Raw genomic sequence first — 19636 nt, 5'->3', positions numbered from 1 at the left:
CAGTTTATGGGCTGCCCCAGAGAAAGCGCTCTTCTGGGCCACTGCCACCCCACACTTCTGAAGGCTATGGGAGCACCAAGAGAGCTCCCCTGGTGATCTTGGCATGCAAGATGGTCTGTGAGGATGGATATTTCAGGCCTATGTCATTTAGGGCTTTCTTCAAATTTCTTTCAGTTTGCTTTCTTTTGGGTCACTAAAACCTCAGGTAGGTTTTAATTGTGTTCAGTCTGTTGCCATGGCACCAGGGATTAACTCTTGGAGGCCATTCCAATGTTCTCTGCTTAGAAGATCTTTTTCTGTCTTCACTTATTTCCTCAGCGAAGTGTTTCCTTCTGGGATGCCAACCGAATACACTATCACTTTCCTCCTCCGGCTCCTGCCAGAAAGCCCTCGGGAAGCCTTTGCTGTGTGGCAGATAACAGATGAGGACTTCCAGCCTGTACTGGGCATCATACTTGACCGTAAGGAGGCTCATTGATCATTCGACAGGGAGATTTGGTTGCTCCAAGGGATGGGGGATGGAGCAGCAGAGCCAGAATTTCCCGGAAGACAATTTTCTGAGAAAATTCCAGACGTTTTTCTTTTCCTTGTGTCACCTAGACAAAGCAGCCGCTTGGCAGAATTCTCTCTGAGTATTCTGCGCTATTTGTGTGCCTGTTATGAAGGGGCAATGCATGAACAGGCATCACATCAGCGCCAGACATCGAAAGCACGTTTAATACACCTTTAAAGCACACGGCTTGCCCAGAAAAAAACTGGGAGCTGTAGTTTGTGAAGGATGCTGGGAACTGAACGCTCTGTGAAGTGGTTCCCAGGATCTTTTTTGGGGGGAAGCAACATGCTTTAAAACTGCCTTAAATTTGCTTTAAATGTATGGTGCGGATGTGAGCCTAAACTGCCCCAGAATGATGGCTGGTTCAAGATGCAAAATGGCAGCCGGTTGCATACATGATTGCTCTTTGCTGGCGCTGGCGTCAGCATCAATGCCCTGCTATCAGGAGCAGGTCAGTAATAACGACATCAGTGAATTCTTTATTCAAAGAAACAAACAGCTCAGGAGGCCAGGCCTAGTGAGCACAGAAACTCTTCCCGAAGATCTTTTTTTTTTTTTAATAGATTTTAATTGAATTTTTCCATAATATCTCTGTTCATACCACATATCACATCACATATTTTAACTTATTGAACTTCCCTCAACTCCTCTGACAATCATCCATAATTAATTTTCTATCCTCGCATTCCTTAATTATAATATCGCCTGTAAATAAAAAATTTTTTATCCTCATTTACATTCTTGCAATATTCCTTATTTTTTCAAAGCTTGTTTAAAGCACACTAGCGTTGTGTGTTCCTCACATACAGTTTTCAAATATTGTCTGAATTTTCCCCAGTCCTCTAAAAACTTATGGTCTCTTTGAAGTCTGATTTTCCCAGTTAATTTGTCCAGTTCTGCATAGTCTATTAGTTTTGTTCTCTCATCTTCCAAAGTTGGTAATTCTTCTTGTTTCCATTTTTGGGCCAACAATATTCTCGCTGCTGTTATTGCATACTGAAAAAGTTTACAGTCTCTCTTATTTATTTGATTTTTGGTTATTCCCAGTAAGAAGGCTTCTGGTTTCTTTACAAAGCTATATTTCAGCATTTTCTTTAACTCGTTATATATCATTTCCCAGAACCCCTTCACTTTCTTGCACTCCCACCACATATGAATAAATGTACCCTCTTTCTCTTTACATTTCCAACATTTGTTACTGGTTTTGTACATTTTTGCCAATTTAACTGGTGTCATATACCATCTATAAACCATTTTCATCACATTTTCTTTTAATGTAATACATGCTGTAAACTTTAAATTTTCATTCCATATTTTTTGCCAATCTTCCAAATCTATGCTATATCCTAAATCTCTGGCCCAATAAATCATTACCGCTTTGACTTCCTCATCCATCGTGTGCCATTCCAGTAAGATTTTATACATTTTTGAAAGTATCTTACAATCATTGTTAACAATTTCTGTTTGAAATTTTGAATCTTTTTCTTTATACCCTTTTTCTTTCACCTCTTTTTTAAAGATATCACTTATCTGATAATAGTGCAGCCAATCAAATACATATTCTTTTACTTGCTCATATGGTTTCAATCTCCATTTCCCTCCTTCTTTCACCACCAAGTCTCCATAAGTGATCCAATCACTCCTCATATTGATTTTCTTAACTCCCATGGCCTCTAGTGGGGATAACGAGTGTGGTACCCCCATTCCCGAAGATCTTGCCCCAATGAAGCAGTTTCAATGACTGATGGTCCTCACCTTCCCACAGCTCTCCTCCTTCCCAAGCAATCTGAGACTTCATTGGAGTGGCTGTCTTTGCTCTGCCCTCTTCATACCTCTTCTGGTCCTGGGAAACCAAGGCGGAGGGGAGCTGGTTGCAACAGGAGCAGGAGACCCCCTGGCTTCTTCAGCAGCCCGCCTGATCTCTGCCTCTTGGCCCCATCCTCTCCAGCCTCCGCTTCTCCCTCTGATTCTGGACTGCTCCCTGCTACAGCCTCTTCCTGCTCACTAAACCTTGTTACCTCTAAACTTCTGACATCCCTTCCTCTCAGTCATCTCCCAATCTTCTCATCGTCGTCCCACCACCAGTCCCCAGGCTCTGAGCCTTCACCCCTTGGGGGTTCCCCAGCTCAAAAGGGGGTAGCAATTTTTTTTATTCATTTTAAAAATATATGTGCCACTTAATTACAATGATCTCTAAGCAGTGTACAAGAAATACTATACAAAATGCTAAAAATGGGTTAAAATGATCAAATCAGTCTTCAATTAAAATGCCTCCTGGAATTTTTAAGAAGAATTCAGTAGGCACTGGAGGTTAAATAGGAAAGATTCAAATGGCTGGTATACATGATTCATATATTTTCACACATACACCATGATTCCCATAGACCAGGGGTGCCCAAACTTTTTCCAAAGAGGGCCAGATTTGATACGTGAGGGCCGACCTTTTTTTTTAGGATTGAAGTTGTAAATTGTTGAGCTTTTCTTAGGATTTACCCCCAAAGTTGTTGCGCTCCCCCCTCTATTTTTACCACAAAGTTGTTGAGCTTTATTTAGGATTGAAGTTGACAAGCTATTTTTAAAAGGATTTTACCCCAGGACATATACTGCCACGGGGGCCAGATTAAATCAACTGGCAGGCCAGATTAAGAACCTGAGATGGACTTTGGACATGACTGCCATAGACCATCTCTTGAGGTGTTGTTCCATTCACTCAGATTTTCTGTTCTCACAAGTGTGTGTTTTACTATTTTTCCCTTGTTACTTCAGCATGTGCAAAGCCTGCAGTCCACTGTCCTCTTTGGTTTTCTTTATAACCCCTGGGTTATTTGTCATCTTCCTCCCTCTATAGCCAACAAGAAATCCTTGATATATTTCCACCGTGACTATGAAGCTGATGTCGAGGAAGTCACCTTTGACCAGCAGGAAGTGAAGAAGATATTCTACGGCAGTTTTCACAAGGTCCTTTATCCAAAGGAGAAATCCATTCAGGATGATTATTATTTTTTTTAAAGTCTTCCTTTCCTCTTTAAATGACGATTCTAGAAATATCCTTGGGACATTTGCTAACCTGTTGGTGTTTGTACGTGCCGAGATAGCAATGAACGACGGGGTGTGTGCCAGCATAATAATGAATTACTAAATCACTTCCTGTCTGCATGCATTAATCTAGGCAAATGTACACAATAAGTTTCCAAGAAGATATGCAGTAAGGACACGGGCACAATCTGCAAAAAGAAAAAAATAATAATTAGGATCCAGTGACTCAGGGATTTTAAAATGATCTGAAAATTAAACTGACGCAATTAGCTGGACCTATAAAGTGACCTTATACTGAGTCAGACCATTGGTCCTCTGAAGCTAGAATTGTTTGTTCTATTTGGCAGATTTGCAAGATTTCGAGCCAAAATGTTTCCTAGCCTTGCTATCTGAGATCTGTTTCAACTGGGGGTGCTGGACCGAGGCTGCTTAGGGCTTTAAAGGTCAGCACCAACACTTTGAATTGTGCTTGGAAACTTATTCAACATATCATGTCACAATATATAATTCCATAGACCAAATTATCATATGAGCGGAACATATTCTGAGAGATTAAAGAGATTAAAGATAGATCAGGAGATACAGCCTATTCAGTTCTTATATTAGCAATAACCAGGATGTGGAATGCTTATATCAATCTTGTAGTGTTCCACGTGTCTGGAATTACATATTGTGACATGATATGTTGAATGATTTTTTTGAAATAGAAGTTATACTGTTACCTACAGCCTGTTACATTGCATGTGTCGTTACCAGTAAACATAGCATGTGCGCTACCAGTGAGCTGTAGCTACTCAATATCACATGTTGTGCATGCACTGTGTTTTTTGTTTTTGTTTGTAAATACATGCAGGTCCTGCTATCCAGACACTCGTTTTACGAAAATTCACTTATTCAAGCACCAAGCATTAGTACCCAAACCTCGCCATACACACTGCAGATTCAGATATCCAAACAGTCGGACCTGCGTGCAGTACTCAAAACAAATAAGCAGTCTTAAACAAGCCTTCCTTCTTTGTGTTTTGCTGGTTGGAGACGGGGAGGAAGGGGGAGACTTTGGTCAAATAAGAAAGCAAATTTGACTTCCTTGTTTGCCTTTTGCAAGGTTTGAGAGAGTTTTCCCGCTTTTTTATCATTTGGGGTACAAACGTCTATGGCTGGGAATGCATTAGAAAATTCCCCATAGGCATCAGTGGAAATGGTTGACTCGTTATGTGAACACCCGCCTAAGAAATGATTTCCTGAAAACACACTGTGTTTGAGTAGCAAGACCTGCGTGTCTTCTTCTTCTTCTTCTTTGGCAATCACTCGTAGCTGAGGAAGATTGTCTTCTATAAACACGGTTTTAACATTGTGTCCGTAAGTGACTGTGGAGGCCAATTCTGTATCCACACTTCCTTCCACAGTGGGGACATGGGTTTCTGGGCAGGAGTTGATCATGGTCTGGATTTGCCAAGCGTGCTCTATGCACTCTATATTTGTGGCATGCATCAAATGCAAACTTTCATTCATCTTTGACCCGCTGCCTTCTTATCCCCTTTCTACAATTTGCTCCTGGAGCGTCGTAGCACCTCTCTTTTAACTCGACTCTTCACCTTTTTGCTTTGGCAACTCAATGACCTTCGCAGGGAGTATCATCTGCGAGTCCACTTTGGTCAACAGCCATAATTTAAAGAGGCAGGGCCCAGTATTTCTGGGCGCTTCTCAAGCTTAGCTGGGTTTCAACTGTGAAATATTTAATGCCTTACTGAAGCCAATTGGTTCTCATCTTACTGCTCTTCAATTGACTTGTTCCTTTGACAACGCCTGCTTCACAGAATTGGCAGGCTCTTACTGAAAGGAGGGGATGATGGCAACGCTCTCTCTGTTCCCTTCTCTTATTTCCAATGTGTTCCTCTCTCTGCCTGGAACAGGCACTTCCTCTGTCTCCAGCCGTCCACATTCCTCTTCTACTTCCAACTTCTCCACTAAGGCATTTCCTTTTGGAAAAACCTTTTCTGGACCACCACTGCCGCCTCACTTCCTCCAATGTGTTGCTCCTTCAGCTTAGGTGAGACCCACATCTTTTCCACGCATTATGCCAAAAGCACCAAAGATGAAAGCATAATTCAGTTCCTCCTGCCTCTTATGCATGGTTTCATTTTTGCGGCTTGTTACATAAACTTGGGATCAGATGAGCCGAGATTTCTGATACACATCCTGATGATGTTATTTTTTGATGAACTCCAAATGAACATTTGGAGGACTTTTGCCCTTTAATAACCATTTGCAAAATGATCTCTCAAAATTATGGATTTCATTGCCCTTCAATAGGGTGGAAAATTCTGGGTGCAACTGTGGATCCTGATTTAATATTTGCGAATATTATTTTAATAGGGTGGCAGGAAACCATGGTTTGGACCCTACTTCCTCTAGGTTCTCCCTTAGCCCATTATTTCCAGTATGAAGTAAAAAATACTGATTCATGCAGCATCAACTGAGACAAACTTTTATTAGAATTTTATTCCTGCCCCCTCAGAAAAAAAAAAAACAGGAAAAAGCTGCCTCCATTTTTACACCCATAAATAGCACAGAAAATTTTTGGAGGTTGTTTTTGTCCACAAGCTGTGAGTGGATTCTCTTCTCAAAACACACATCCTTTCAGGATAGAAACTCTCTCCTTTTCTCATTGGCTTGGACGGTGGCCCATTTGTCAGAGCACAGCATTCGTCTCCAAAACAAAGGCCATTACATTTTTCACAGCAAAAGAGAAAATCACAGTTTCCTCCTCTCTCAGTTTGCTTTCCGCCGATTGCCAGTGACCAGATTGCAGGAAGAAAAGGTCTTTTGGAAATACAACTGAAATTTCCTGTTTAAGAGCCCATTTGACACAAAATGCAATTGGCTACCTTTTCCTAAAACTACTTCTACTGCAACTGGTAGCCACTAGTTTTTTTAAATAAAATAAAATAAAAATATCATGGGACAAATCTCTTTGATCTCCTACAAAAAAACAACTCCATTGGAAATGGCTTAGACTGAAGCCTAGTTCATACACTAGGTCAACAATATCATGGACTGCAGGACTCTTGATTGCAGCAAGGAAATCTTACAAGTGGTTGCTCTGGCATAGATCATTAGATGTTAGAGATAGGAGTTCTAACCTAGCCTTCCTGGTATGCTGCTTTCCTATGTGCAGGGAAAGTTTGTTTTTAATAGGGAAACACTCCACAGTACGTACACACACACACACACACACACACACACACACACACTGTCTGGTGTATTCCACGAAAAGTTTCCCCACCTGATATGCTGATTGTGTGAACTAAGCCTGCATATTCAAGAGTTTCCCCAGGTCTCTCTCCCACAGCAAGCTTCCTGGGTCAGCAGAGCTTTGACCTTAATCTAAGCCCTGGGACCACATTCATTTGACACATGGGACACATTGAAAGTGCTATGACTGCCAGAGTTTCCTGTGAAGAGGGACCGATGGTTAAGCCACTCTAAGAATTGTACCTCTGTGAGAGGAAAAGGGGGCATCTGGACAACTCTTAGCACCCAAAAGGAACTACGGCTCCCAGAATTCCTTGGGGGAAGCAAGCCACGAGTGTTTAAAGTGGTATTGTAGTGCTTTAAATGCATGCTGTGTGTGTGGCCTGGTGCTGTTCTACCCTAGGGAAGGCCAGACTCCTGGTGTGAAGGATCTCCTATGACTTTTACTAGTGGTGCTGTGGGTTAAACCACAAAGCCTAGGGCTTGCTGATCAGAAGGTCGGCGGTTTGAATCCCCACGATGGGGTGAGCTCCCGTTGCTTGGTCCCTGCTCCTGCCAACCTAGCAATTCGAAAGCACATCAAAGTGCAAGTAGATAAATAGGTACCACTCTGGCGGGAAGGTAAACGGCATTTCCATGCGCTGCTCTGGTTTGCCAGAAGCGGCTTAGTCATGCTGGCCACATGACCCAGAAGCTGTACGCTGGCTCCCTTGGCCAGTAAAGCGAGATGAGCGCCACAACCCCAGAGTCGTCCACGACTGGACCTAATGGTCAGGGGTCCCTTTACCTTTTAAGATCCACCGACCAGAGTCTGGTGCAAGAAACATACAAATTAGAATTAAAGAATTCTGGGCCGCATAATTTGTTTGGAGTCTGGGAACTAAACAGGACACACAGTCCATGCAAAAAATCTTCTCATGGTGAGTGCTATCCAGTTTTCTTCATTTCAGCAGGATGATTTGGGATGTGGAGAGTAATTAAACCATTAGCAGAACTCTTTGCTGATCTGCCAAAAAATTACCTAGGTATCTGCTTCCTGCCACCCCCTGCTCCACACCGTGTCGTGCCCATTATTTTGTCAGGTTGCGTTACGGCGCATTGAGCTCTCCAGCTCCCGTGGTGCAGCTCAATGAAACTATTCTTGTCTGCTGAGCAGGTGCACCTATCTGTGAGCCGTTCCAGGGTCAGGCTCTATATCGACTGCAAGAAGACATCGGAGAAACTGCTTGGAACTTCGGAGAGCATTTCGACGGCTGGCTTCGTCATGCTCGGGAAGCTGACCAGGACGCGAGGGCCGCGGAGCGGTTCAGCAGCGGTGAGTCCCATTTCCTGTGAGTTGAGGTCAACATGTGCTCTTGGGTGAAAGATGTAGAAGCACGGGGCAGAAATTGCAGGAGGGAAATGCCCGTTCATCATGTGCCCCTCCTTGTGGATTCAACCAAGAATTATTCTGGCAGCCCTGTAGACTGACTGAGTTGGGGCTCTTCATTCCAGAAGGGGGACCAGTGACCCCAGTGAGATGTCCCTAAGGCTTGTGGGGTCCTTTGCGATGCACTGGGTTGTGTTTCGGTTGCATTCTGCTGTAGTGGAACTTCTGCTGTAGACATTACCGGATTTACGTATAAGCTAAACAAGCTATAGCTTACGGCCCCACTCTCTTGGGCCCCCCCCCCAAAAAAAAAATTAAGGAAAAAAAAAAGGATATACATTTCCAAAATATAAGATAAAAAGCAAATAAAAATAAAACCTACATACAGCAACAGTATTTTGTGTTGTGTAGGCTCCAATCATGTAAGTAATGGGCCCCCAATCATTTTAAGTTAAGGTAAAGGTAAAGGTACCCCTGCCCGTACGGGCCAGTCTTGCCAGACTCTGGGGTTGTGCGCCCATCTCACTTAAGAGGCCAGGGGCCAGCGCTGTCCGAAGACACTTCCGGGTCACGTGGCCAGCGTGACATCGCTGCTCTGGCGAGCCAGAGCCGCACACGGAAATGCCGTTTACCTTCCCGCTGGTAAGCGGTCCCTATTTATCTACTTGCACCCGGAGGTGCTTTCGAACTGCTAGGTTGGCAGGCGCTGGGACCAAGCAGCGGGAGCGCACCCCGCCGCAGGGATTCGAACCGCCGACCTTTCAATCGGCAAGTCCTAGGCGCTGAGGCTTTAACCCACAGCGCTATTAATATACTTCTACTTAACTGTATTTCACTATTAATATACTTCTTCTTAACTGTACTTCACTATTAATATACTTCTTCTTAATTGTATTTCAGTTCAACAGTTACTTTGATAAAATACATATTTTGTTATGTGCAAATGGCTTTAGATACCTATTAGGTCCATAAATTACCATATAGCATATATTCAACACAAAAAAACAGTTAATTTGTTGTTGAGTCAAAGGACAGCTGGACATATAAAGGGGCCCATTACCTTCAGTAGCTTAGGTCCTCATCAAACCTAAATCCGACCCTGGCTGCAGTAGAACCCTTGTTTCCCAATAGGTTTTACTCAGAGTATACCTGCTGGAGTAAATTGACCTAAGTCAGAGTCTCCCTTTAGCACATGGATCTCTACTTGGGCAACTTTTCCCATTATTCTCCCCCAATGTACACCCTGCGCCCTCCCCTCCCTGAACATAGCTGTCAACTTTTCCCTTTTCTTGCGAGGAATCCTATTCGGAATAAGGGAATTTCCCTTAAAAAAAGGGAAATGTTGACAGCTATGTCCCTGAATCTGCTCTGCAGAGTTGGGGGCACCTGTAGAGCAGCTTTTGGGGATGTGTGGAGGGTGGAGAGGGGGGAAAGTTATGTTGCACAAGCAGAAATCCGTGATAATTATTATGATTAGTGCAACCACTGAAAAGGCCCTGTTACGTCCTTCACTCCCTGACAGTGACTAATAGGAGGCAGGGGCAGTAATCCAGAGAAGAGTCGCAGTTCCTCACTAAATCCATCCGTTGTGGGATGCAACTGATTTTTGTAAAAAGGTTTCTTTGCTTCAAGTGAGCTCTTAGGTTTATCTTGTAAAAGAATATTATTCAAAAAAAAATTGCTATGTGATGCTGATTGACAGCCGCCTTGTTGGATTTGCGGTGTGGGGAGGGGGAGGGGAGCCTCAATCATTTTTTTCTTTTTCTTTTGCATCTGTTAAATACATATGCTGCATATTACTTTTTGGCATCTTTAACGAATCTGAATTCGTTAGGTACAGTTTTCCTCAGTTCTGCTGCCCTCAGATAGCCAGAGCGCCTGCTTCATTATTAGCTATTTTAAAAAACTAGATGTAATTATGAAAATACCCTTTTGAGCTTGTTTTAAGTCCATTTGCTACTCTGTCCACTCAGTCAATCTACTGACTCATAGTGAAATGCACAATTTTTAATTTATTTTTTTAAAAAACCTTTGATTGGATAGATTGGATAGAGAGCTTTTATGTTACAGTATTTTTTAACAGGGATGGCAAAGCTGCCCTCTGCTTGATTCACCCTCAATATTTCTTGGCAAATGGGGTGGTGTGGAGAAAGCTCATTTACTTTCCTCGAGTTCTCATAATGCTAGTGGCACGCATTCTTGGATGATACGCATTCTTGCCTCGCCCTCTGGGAACTGTAGTCTAGTTATAGCATCCACCACAAATCACCAGCAGTGGTGGAAAGATGCTTACAAACTCAACCACAATACACAGATCAAACGTAGCTAGGAGGAAGGGAAGTCTCAGTCAGGAGGATGGGATGGTCCACAACTATGGAACAACATTTGTAAGGTGTGGTCAAGATTCAGTGGGGGTGGGGTCTCCTCCAGCTGAATTGCAACAACAACGTGACTAACTGCTATTGCCACCTCCAAATCTCACCTTTGAGGGTTTGGTGAAACCCCAGACCAGTTCTGGGGACACAAGGGGTGGGGGGCATGTGTGCAAGATGCAGGTTTGGGACATGGGCGGCGCTGTCGTCTAAACTATGGAGCCTCTTGGGCTTGCTGATCAGAAGGTCGGTGGTTTGAATCCACACAACGGGGTTGCTCTGTCCCAGCTTCTGCCAACCTAGCAGTTGAAAGCATACCCATGTGAGTAGATAAATAGGTACTGCTGCGGTGGGAAGGTAAACGGCGTTTGCGTGCGCTCTGGTTTCCATCACAGTGTCCTGTTGCGCCAGAAGCGGTTCAGTCATGCTGGCCACATGACCTGGAAAGCTGTCTGCGGACAAACACTGGCTCCTTTGGCCTGAAAGCAAGATGAGCGCCACAAACCCATAGTCACCTTTGACTGGACTTAACCATCCAGGAGTCCTTGACCTTTACATATGTGTGCGAGAGGAGAGGGAGGGCAGATTCCATTGTACTTCTGGAAGTTCTTCTGTATGCACAAGGATTAAGTTGGATGCAAGCCAGAGTATTTCCTGAAAGCTTTCTCCTTTCTGGCACCATTTTGTTTGCCGAAACTGTGCGGTTTCGGCACACCTCTCTTCTCTACACATGGCTGGGAGTCCCAACAAAGTCAGGGCTCCTGAGAGCCCCCTGCACATTCAACTGTGTACATCGAATTCCTCTACACCAGCCTTCGCTGCCCTGCTGGCCTGCTAGCTGGGTCTGAAGAGAGCTGATGTCTAAAACATCTGCAGGGCCCATGGCGGCAGTGGCGTAGCGTGGGGGGTGCAGGGGGGCCCGGCCGCACCGGGCGCAACATCTGGGGGTTAGGGTTAGGGGGCGCAAATCCACGGGTTAGGGGGCGCAAATTACTTGCCTTGCCCCGGGTGCTGACAACCCACACTATGCCACTGCATGGTGGTCAATGCTAGAGAAGGTGTGGGAATCCTTTGACCCTCCAATTGTCGCTTAACTACAATTCCCATCATCTCTGGTGATTGACCATCCTTACTATGAGTGATTGGAGTTGTACAGTGATACCTTGGTACTCAAACAACTTGGAACCCAAACACTGCAAACACTGAACTTTTTTCAGAAGCCGAACATGCCCCATTTTGAGTGTTACGCTTCTGATTTGAGTGCCACACTTCCATTTTGAGTGTTACACTGAGCTCTGTCTGTTTTGGCTATTTATTTTGCATTTTTGTTTTTGTAGCTCTTTCTTTTTGTTTTTGTGGCTGTGTAGAACCCAGTTCAGCTATTGATTGATTGATTGATTGACTGCAGTACTTTGTTTATTGCTTTCATTTTATGGATCAATGGTCTCGTTAGAGAGTAAAATTCATGTTAAATTGCTGTTTTAGGGGCTGTTTTTAAAAGTCTGGAACGGATTAATCCACTTTGCATAACTTTCTATGGGAAAGCTTGCCTTGGTTTTGGAACGCTTTGGTTTTGGAACGGACTTCCGGAACAGATTAAGTTTGAGAACCAAGGTACCACTGTAGTTCAGCAACATCTGGAGGGCCAAAGATTCCACTACAGTCCAGCTGTAGAGCATAGACATTCCAGTGAATACACATCTGTTTGGCATGGAGCCAGCATCTCTTCCACTGGGCTTGAATGCCTGCAAAGGGCTAATGTCTCCAACTGTTATTGTGTGGATAGTATGATGGATGGATCTCTTCTTAGACAGGCTGGCTTATTTATTTCAGGTAGTTTCTTATCTTACCTATCACCTCCTTTGAGTGGCAACAGAGTAAAACTTTCATTTTGTCTCTGAAACCAATTACTGAGCCGCCAAGAGAAGGTGTTGAGCGAATGAGAACTCCAACATTGCTGTTCCTAAAACAGACGGGCTGAATTTAAGTAGGAAGGGTTTTCCAGCTTGGTCACTCTGAAACCACTGGCCATTTTTACCATTGGACCAACACAGCTCACAGACGTTGAGATTTATTTATTTTTAATCATCATCATGATTTTTTCTTACAAAATAAGGCTTTGAAAATTGAACAACAAACAAACAAACCTCAGAGTTCTGGCTTGGGGAAAACAAAGATGCTAATGATGTTTGCTGCCTGCCTCTGTGCGAACAAGCTGGAGTTTCACAGCAGACAGAAAAATCTTGGCAGATACATATCCGTGGGTTGGAGGAAGAGGAGATGTTATTCTCAGAGGTGCCTTGCTGAGGCTCGGTAGGAGGTGATTAGAGTTTTTTGCTTCCGTTTCCATATTTGGAAAGATTTGAGGCGCTATTTCAGGAAACAGAAAGTTTAGTTATCCGTAGCTCTGTCCTTCCTTAACCTTGTTCTTGGTCCATCGTAATCTCTATTAGTATAATTATTAATAACAGAGGTGGGCCAAATGAAGCCATTAAACCTCGCTGTGTAACCGGCCCTGATTTGCACCCGCCTTGGGGTTTTTGTTTTGCCAGGCTGGAATTTGTCCTTGAACTCTGATAATGTATCTTGCCTGATATTATTATCATGCCCTGCCTTTGCCCCTGATGGCACTTAAAGTGGCTTACAGCTAAAATTAGGATCTGCTGAAAATAGAGGAGAAAAAAGACCAAAACCAAAACAAAACATTGATAATTGCAAATATATACATATGTAAAATCTGTTAAAACCATACAAATAATTACCTTAAAAACAGCACAACCACAGTCCCTTCATTAAAAGCACTCAATTCCCAAAAGCCTGTTGCAACAAGAAAGCCTTCACCTGCTGGAAGAAGGACAGCAAGGAGGGAGCCAGGCTAGCGTCTCTAGGGAGAGAGTTCCAAAGTCGGAGCCACCACCGAGAAGGCCCTCTCCTTGTCCAGATGGAGGATAGAGGGTGTGTGTGACTGTGTAAAAGTAAGAACACAATACAAAAATATTATTTGCTTCACTCACTTTTGCTTCTTGCCCTGCCCACTGCTGTGTGGCCCCCAGAAGGTTGAACAGAAGGGATTGTGGCCCTCAGAATGAAAACAACCCCAATCTTCTGCTATAAGAGAGCTTTGCTGCAACTTTCATTTACTTCTGTTTTCTTCCTCCATTTGTTTTGCCCCACCCTACCCTCTGGTTTCCTAATACTCACGAGAGATTGTGATCATGGATGGAAATGCAGTGCAAAGAGGAACCGTGATTCACCAGGAGATGTGTGAGCTGGTACATGCTATGGTTTATCCACGCACACTATCACTTGTGCACATTGGTAATTCAGAAGGGATTAATTTTCATAAGGATTTTTTTTAAGTAACATAAACTGTTGTGGAAATGTGGAGAAAGGAACTTAAGGCCAGGAAAAGGAAAACTGAGATGAATCAAAAACGAAACTATCCCTTGCGCTATGCAATAACTCTGCAAAACTAGGAAGGATCAGCGAATGCAGTTAAACCTCACCCTTCTTCACTGCCCTCCCCCCCCCAAAAAATCCCATTAAAGATAAAATGGGAAGGAGGAGAACTACGTACATCACTTTGAGTTCCTTGAAGGAAAGGTGCAATACAAATGCAACAATCATCATGATCTAACTCTTTTGTATCTATAGTTCCAGCTGCAGTCACTGCAGATTGTGTGCAGCAGTTTGTGGCCTGAAGAGGACAGATGTTGTGATGTTCCAGCAATGGTAGGTATGGAGGCTCCACGTCTTCCTAGCATTGGGGATTTATGATGCATCCGCAGTACAAATGCACAATGGTTTTATACCAGTTTCATTGTAATTGCCGCCTCCACCAAAGAATGTTGGGGTAAGAGTAAGTTGGTAAGGCATGGAGAGAATCATAACCTTCAAGAAAAGGGTTTGTTTTTTGCAGGATTAGAGTTCCACTTGTGAGTCCCATTGAAGTGAAGGACATGAGGCAGGAGTTGTAATACAGGTGAGCTGTGCACCGGCAAGCTGCTGGCCAGCTCTGTGGAGGCTCATTTTATTGGCACAATATGCAAAACCAATCAGATACATTTTGGACTGTGACCTTTACACATCTTCCAATCCCAAGATCATGGGCTGGTACAAAGTTATTTTGGCACCTGTTTCCACCGCGTCATTTTCCCCTTGCGCAATGTATGACCAAGGAGACAAAGGTCACAGACAGGGCACAGCAGACCATTAAGAGAGCAAAGGTTAGATAGAGGGCAAGATGTTCAGACAGCTGTGGCTTTGTCCGCGGGCGGCGGAATTGTGCTTCACACCTAATGATCATTCCTACATTCCATCTTCTTTGCTGCTCTTTCAGAGAGATGAAGAGGTCTGCCCTAGCTTCCTCCCCTCTTGCAGCTGCACTTCTGAGATCCCAGGCCTCCCAGGGCCTCCAGGGCCTCCGGTGAGTTGAGCTTTTGTTCCCGGGAAAATGGCATTGCGCATAACCAGCCAGGGAACAGAATTGCACCTACGACGTCAACCCATTTCGGAAAGCAGAGATGTGTTAAGAGGGTGCATGGCTATGTTCTCTTTCCTCTGTCAAAGGCCTCTGGGTACCAGCTGGTGAAAACCGCAGGAGGATGAGCATTGTTGCACTCAAGTCCTGCTTGCAGGCTTGCAAGAGGCATTTTCTTGGCCACTGTCAGAACAGGATGCTGGGCAAGATGGGACTTTGCTCTCACCCCACTGGCTCTTCTTATGTAGCATCCTCCTTAGGCAATGCTCTCCCCAAAGGGCCCTGCCTGGTGCCTATGCTGTGGTCTCTTAGGTGATAGGTAAAATACATTCCTGTTCACCCAGGCTTGCTAATTGCAACATATTGGGCTCTTCGGTTTTTGCACCGAGTTCCCCTTGCTGAATTTAGAAGAAGAAGAAGAGTTTGGATTTGATATCCTGCCTTTCACTCCCTTTAAGGAGTCTCAAAGCGGCTAACATTCTCCCCACAACAAACACTCTGTGAGGTGAGTGAGGCTGAGAGACTTCAAAGAAGTGTGACTGGCCCAAGGTCACCCAGCAGCTGCATGTGGAGGAGCAGAGACGTGAACCCGGTTCCCCAGATTACGAGACCACCGCTCTTAACCACTACACCACACTGGCTCTCCAGTGTGCTTGCTTTTAATGACTTTAGCTGCTGCGTTGTCGTTTTGCCCATTTTAGTTGCTTTCGTTGCCTTGCAATTTAATTCCAAGTTCGAAGGGCTTTTATCTTAAATTGTATTTTGTTTTGTTTCCCTGCGTAAAAACCACCCAGATGGTCAGTATGTAAATGTAATGTTCATAAGTCCTGTTTGGAATTTGTTGCCGTGCAGGAAACATTCAATCTGTACCAAAGCCTTCTCTGTTCGATACTGCCTAATCCAAAACAGTAATCCGACGGATTAAAAAAGGAAGAAAAATGGGGTGGGGGTGGGAAAGCAGAGCACTGCTTAATATGTGAATAGTTCATGCATCACCTGGGCGTGCTTGCAGTTTAGTATGTTTCTAGATCCACTGGTGATGTCAAGTCCGGATGAATTCATAAGGACCATCCTGCTCCCCACCAAACTTCTGTTCTCCGTCACAGCTGGAATGCCCATGTGGAAATTCTACAAGCACGAACCTTTTTCCTCAGTTTATTTTGATGCAAGTGCCTGGAATACAGATTAGCCTGCCTGGCAAAGTTGGAAGCACTTGGAGAAAAAAGGATGTGGCCCCCATCACTGTATAGTTGTACTTCAGGTTACAGACTCCGCTAACCCAGAAATAGTACCTCAGGTTAAGAACTTTGCTTCAGGATGAGAACAAAAATTGCACGGCAGCAGTGGGAGGCCACATTAACTAAAGTGGTGTCTCAGGTTAATAACAGTTTCAGGTTAAGAATGGACCTCCAGAACGAATTAAGTTCTTAACCCGAGGTACCACTGTAATAAGATGTTTCCCCTTGTACAGCAGTGTTCGCCTTTAACAAGGTTTTCTGCTGTTAACCTACACAGATATCTCTTGTCCAGTGGTGGGCAAAGTGGGTTGGGTGACTGGCAGGTGAAGCTTCACTCTTGAGCTGCTGGACCGCTTGGTGGCTGCTTTTCACCTGTTTTGTTCTCCCTTAGGAACATCAGCCAGTATGGTGTAGTGGTTAAGAGCGGTAGACTTGTAATCTGGTGAACTAGGTTCAATTCCCCGTTCCTCCACATGCAGCTGCTGGGTGACCTTGGGCCAGTCACACTTCTCTGAAGTCTCTCAGCCTCACTCACCTCACATAGTGTTTGTTGTGGTTGAGGAAGGGAAAGGAGATTATTAACCGCTTTGAGACTCCTTCGGGTAGTGATAAAGCAGGATATCAAATCCAAACTCTTCATCTAGGGATAGCCCCAGATTTCAGGAGGTCTTGGGATGGTCCCCCAACCTACCTCACTGGACCCCCACATCACCCTCCTCTTTGCAGCGGCACTGCCACCTCTTTCCCTCCTGCTACCCCAATTATTCCCGCTCCCCCACCACAACCCCATCTCTTATTGCTATGAACAAAATCTTTGTTGCCGCTTTGCGGCAATGCTGACATCTCCACTTCCGCTTTCCGAGAAAGGGCCGAAAAGGGGTCTGTCTTCTTCATAGAATGCCTTTCCTGCCACTGCTGTTTGCTGCGGTGGAAAGGAAAGCTTTTGGAATTGGTTTTGTTGTTTTGTCCCTTGTTCTTCAGGGTAGTCCTGGAAGGAGAGGACCTCAGGGGGAACAAGGCGAGCCAGGCCCCAAGGTAAGAGGTGCTGCGTCTAAACCGGCTGGTGACAAGAGGGTCAGACATATTCATGTTAGTGGCTACTATCCATAATGGCTTTGTTCTCCCTCCACTGTCAGAGGCAGTATACTGGGGGGGGGGGGACTGTGAGGATCATGCTTAGTGCTCATCGCCGCCAACATTTTATTTGTACACCGCCTTTCCATAGTTAAAACTATGCTCAAGGCGGCTTACAACACGACAAGGTTGACATAATTACGAATACAGCAAGAGTAGTCACAAACAATACATGAAATACGGAAAAGGCACACAACCAAACTGGACCATTTCCACATAAATCTCTTGGACTACTGCAATGTGCTCTATTTGGGGCTACCTTTGAAGGTGACCTGGAAACTACAACTAATCCAGAATGCGGCAGCTAGACTGGTGACTGGGAGCGGCCCCTGAGATCGCATAACACTGGTCTTGAAAGATCTACATTGGCTCCCAGTACGTTTCCAAGCACAATTCAAAATTGGTGCTGAACTTTAAAGCCTTAAACAGCCTCGGTCCAGTATACCTGAAGGAGCGTCTCCACCCCCCATCGTTCAGCCAGGACACTGAGGTCCAGCTCCGAGGGCCTTCTGGCTGTTCCCTCCCTGTGAGAAGCCAAGTTACAGGGAACCAGGCAGAGGGCCTTCTCAGTAGTGGCACCCGCCCTGTGGAACGCCCTCCCATCAGATGTCAAAGAGAAAAACAACTACCAGACTTTTAGAAGACATCTGAAGGCAGCCCTGTTTAAGGAAGCTTTTAATATTTAATAGACTATTGTATTTTAATATTCTGTTGAAAGCCACCCAGAGTGGCTGGGGAAACCCAGCCAGATGGGTGGGGTACAAATAATAAATTATTATTATTATTATTGTTATTATTAAGATCTGAAAATAAAGATACAATTAAATTAATACTAATAGCAGCTACAACCCCTCACCACAAAACTCCCCAAAACAAGATCCTGACCTAAGAGTCTAGTGCTGTTTCTGCGTTGATATTTTGGGTGTGTGATAGAGGTATTGTTAAACTTGATGGCTGTTTTTTCACTCACATAGGCAGGTTGCCTGAGAGATGTATTTCGTACTGGGCAACAAATAAATCAGAATAGATGAGAACATTATTATCCTTTGCATTTCACACTGCTCTGAATTTTGCGACGCATCTCTCGGCTCCAAGAAGCAAAGAGTGTGCGAGTCTCCTGCTGGGTGATGTATGATCCCTCCCTATAGCAGTGAGATGTGAGCAGCCAAAGAGATCAGGCGACTTCCTCTTCAGTGGTACTTTGCAGTTTTGCACAGGGTGCTGTTCATTGACCATGGCAATAAACAGTTGATTTTGCAGTGGCATGAAGATAACTGCTCTCTGCCCCCGCTGCGCCCCCTGCCTTGCATTCCCCACCGTACCTAAATAGGTTATTGTCACAGCAGTTGAAAAAAAGACAGTTAAAAGCAAACCACCCCACAGTGGCCATTTCTGCATTGAATCCAGAAAAGTGAATTGCCAAAGGGGATAGGCAATACAACTGAGCATGGGGTCAGAGAGCTTCCATGCTAGGGACTAGAAACCTGAGGCTCGCATTACTTGTGTTTCTTGAACTTCAATTACTTGCCCACAAAACAGGGTGATTTCAACATGATCCTTTCCCACTCTTTGAAACACCCCCTTTTTAGTTTTTGCTCTGGGTTCTATTTTTAATGCAATAAAAAGTAAACTGACGAAGGTAAATGATTAAAAATTGCAATAAGAAAGTAAACAACTACAATGGGTTTGCATATTGTATTTTTCCGTGTATAACACGCCCCCATGTATAAGATGCCCTCTATTTGGGGGGACTCCAAATTAAGAAAATGGGGGGGGGATTGCCCAGATTTGCTGAGCTTTTTTAGGGGGAGTGGCCTGGAGTTGTTGAGCGTTTTTTTGTTGAGCTCACCCGCCTGACCTACGCTGCCACTCGCTGTTACAGAAGAAAGCCATCTATCGTCTGTCTGCTCACTGACAGAAGCCGCCAATCACCTGCCAAATTACTGTAGCGACAGCCAATCAACACCAGCCCTTGCCGCAGCCAATAATAATAATAATAATAATAATAATAATAATAATAATAATACGTTTTATTTATACCCCGCCCTCCCCAGCCAAGGCTGGGCTCAGGGCGGCTAACAAGCAATAATAAAAACAAGCTGAATGAATACAACTTAAAAACAAGATTAAAATACAACATTAAAATATTGAAACATTAAAATATTAAAATGCAGCCTCATCACAGGAGATGAACACGCC

General features: G+C 44.3%; 1 protein-coding gene across 1 annotated transcript in view; it reads left to right on the top strand.

Moving 5' to 3' along the window:
- Positions 1 to 19636, top strand: part of COL20A1 (collagen type XX alpha 1 chain) — a 135701-nt gene that overhangs the window by 87162 nt on the left and 28903 nt on the right. The window contains exons 24-29 of the mRNA XM_081916618.1: positions 319 to 461; positions 3402 to 3511; positions 8001 to 8159; positions 14240 to 14317; positions 14925 to 15011; positions 17285 to 17338. Of these exons, the coding sequence (XP_081772744.1) occupies positions 319 to 461; positions 3402 to 3511; positions 8001 to 8159; positions 14240 to 14317; positions 14925 to 15011; positions 17285 to 17338 (631 nt within the window). The remainder of the gene's footprint in view (positions 1 to 318; positions 462 to 3401; positions 3512 to 8000; positions 8160 to 14239; positions 14318 to 14924; positions 15012 to 17284; positions 17339 to 19636) is intronic.

This window comes from Podarcis melisellensis (genome assembly GCF_964234715.1).
Source record: "Podarcis melisellensis genome assembly, chromosome: 6".
Lineage (NCBI taxonomy): Eukaryota > Metazoa > Chordata > Lepidosauria > Squamata > Lacertidae > Podarcis > Podarcis melisellensis.
The sequence above is the reverse complement of the archived record's forward strand: the minus strand, read 5'-3'. Positions and strand labels throughout refer to the sequence as shown.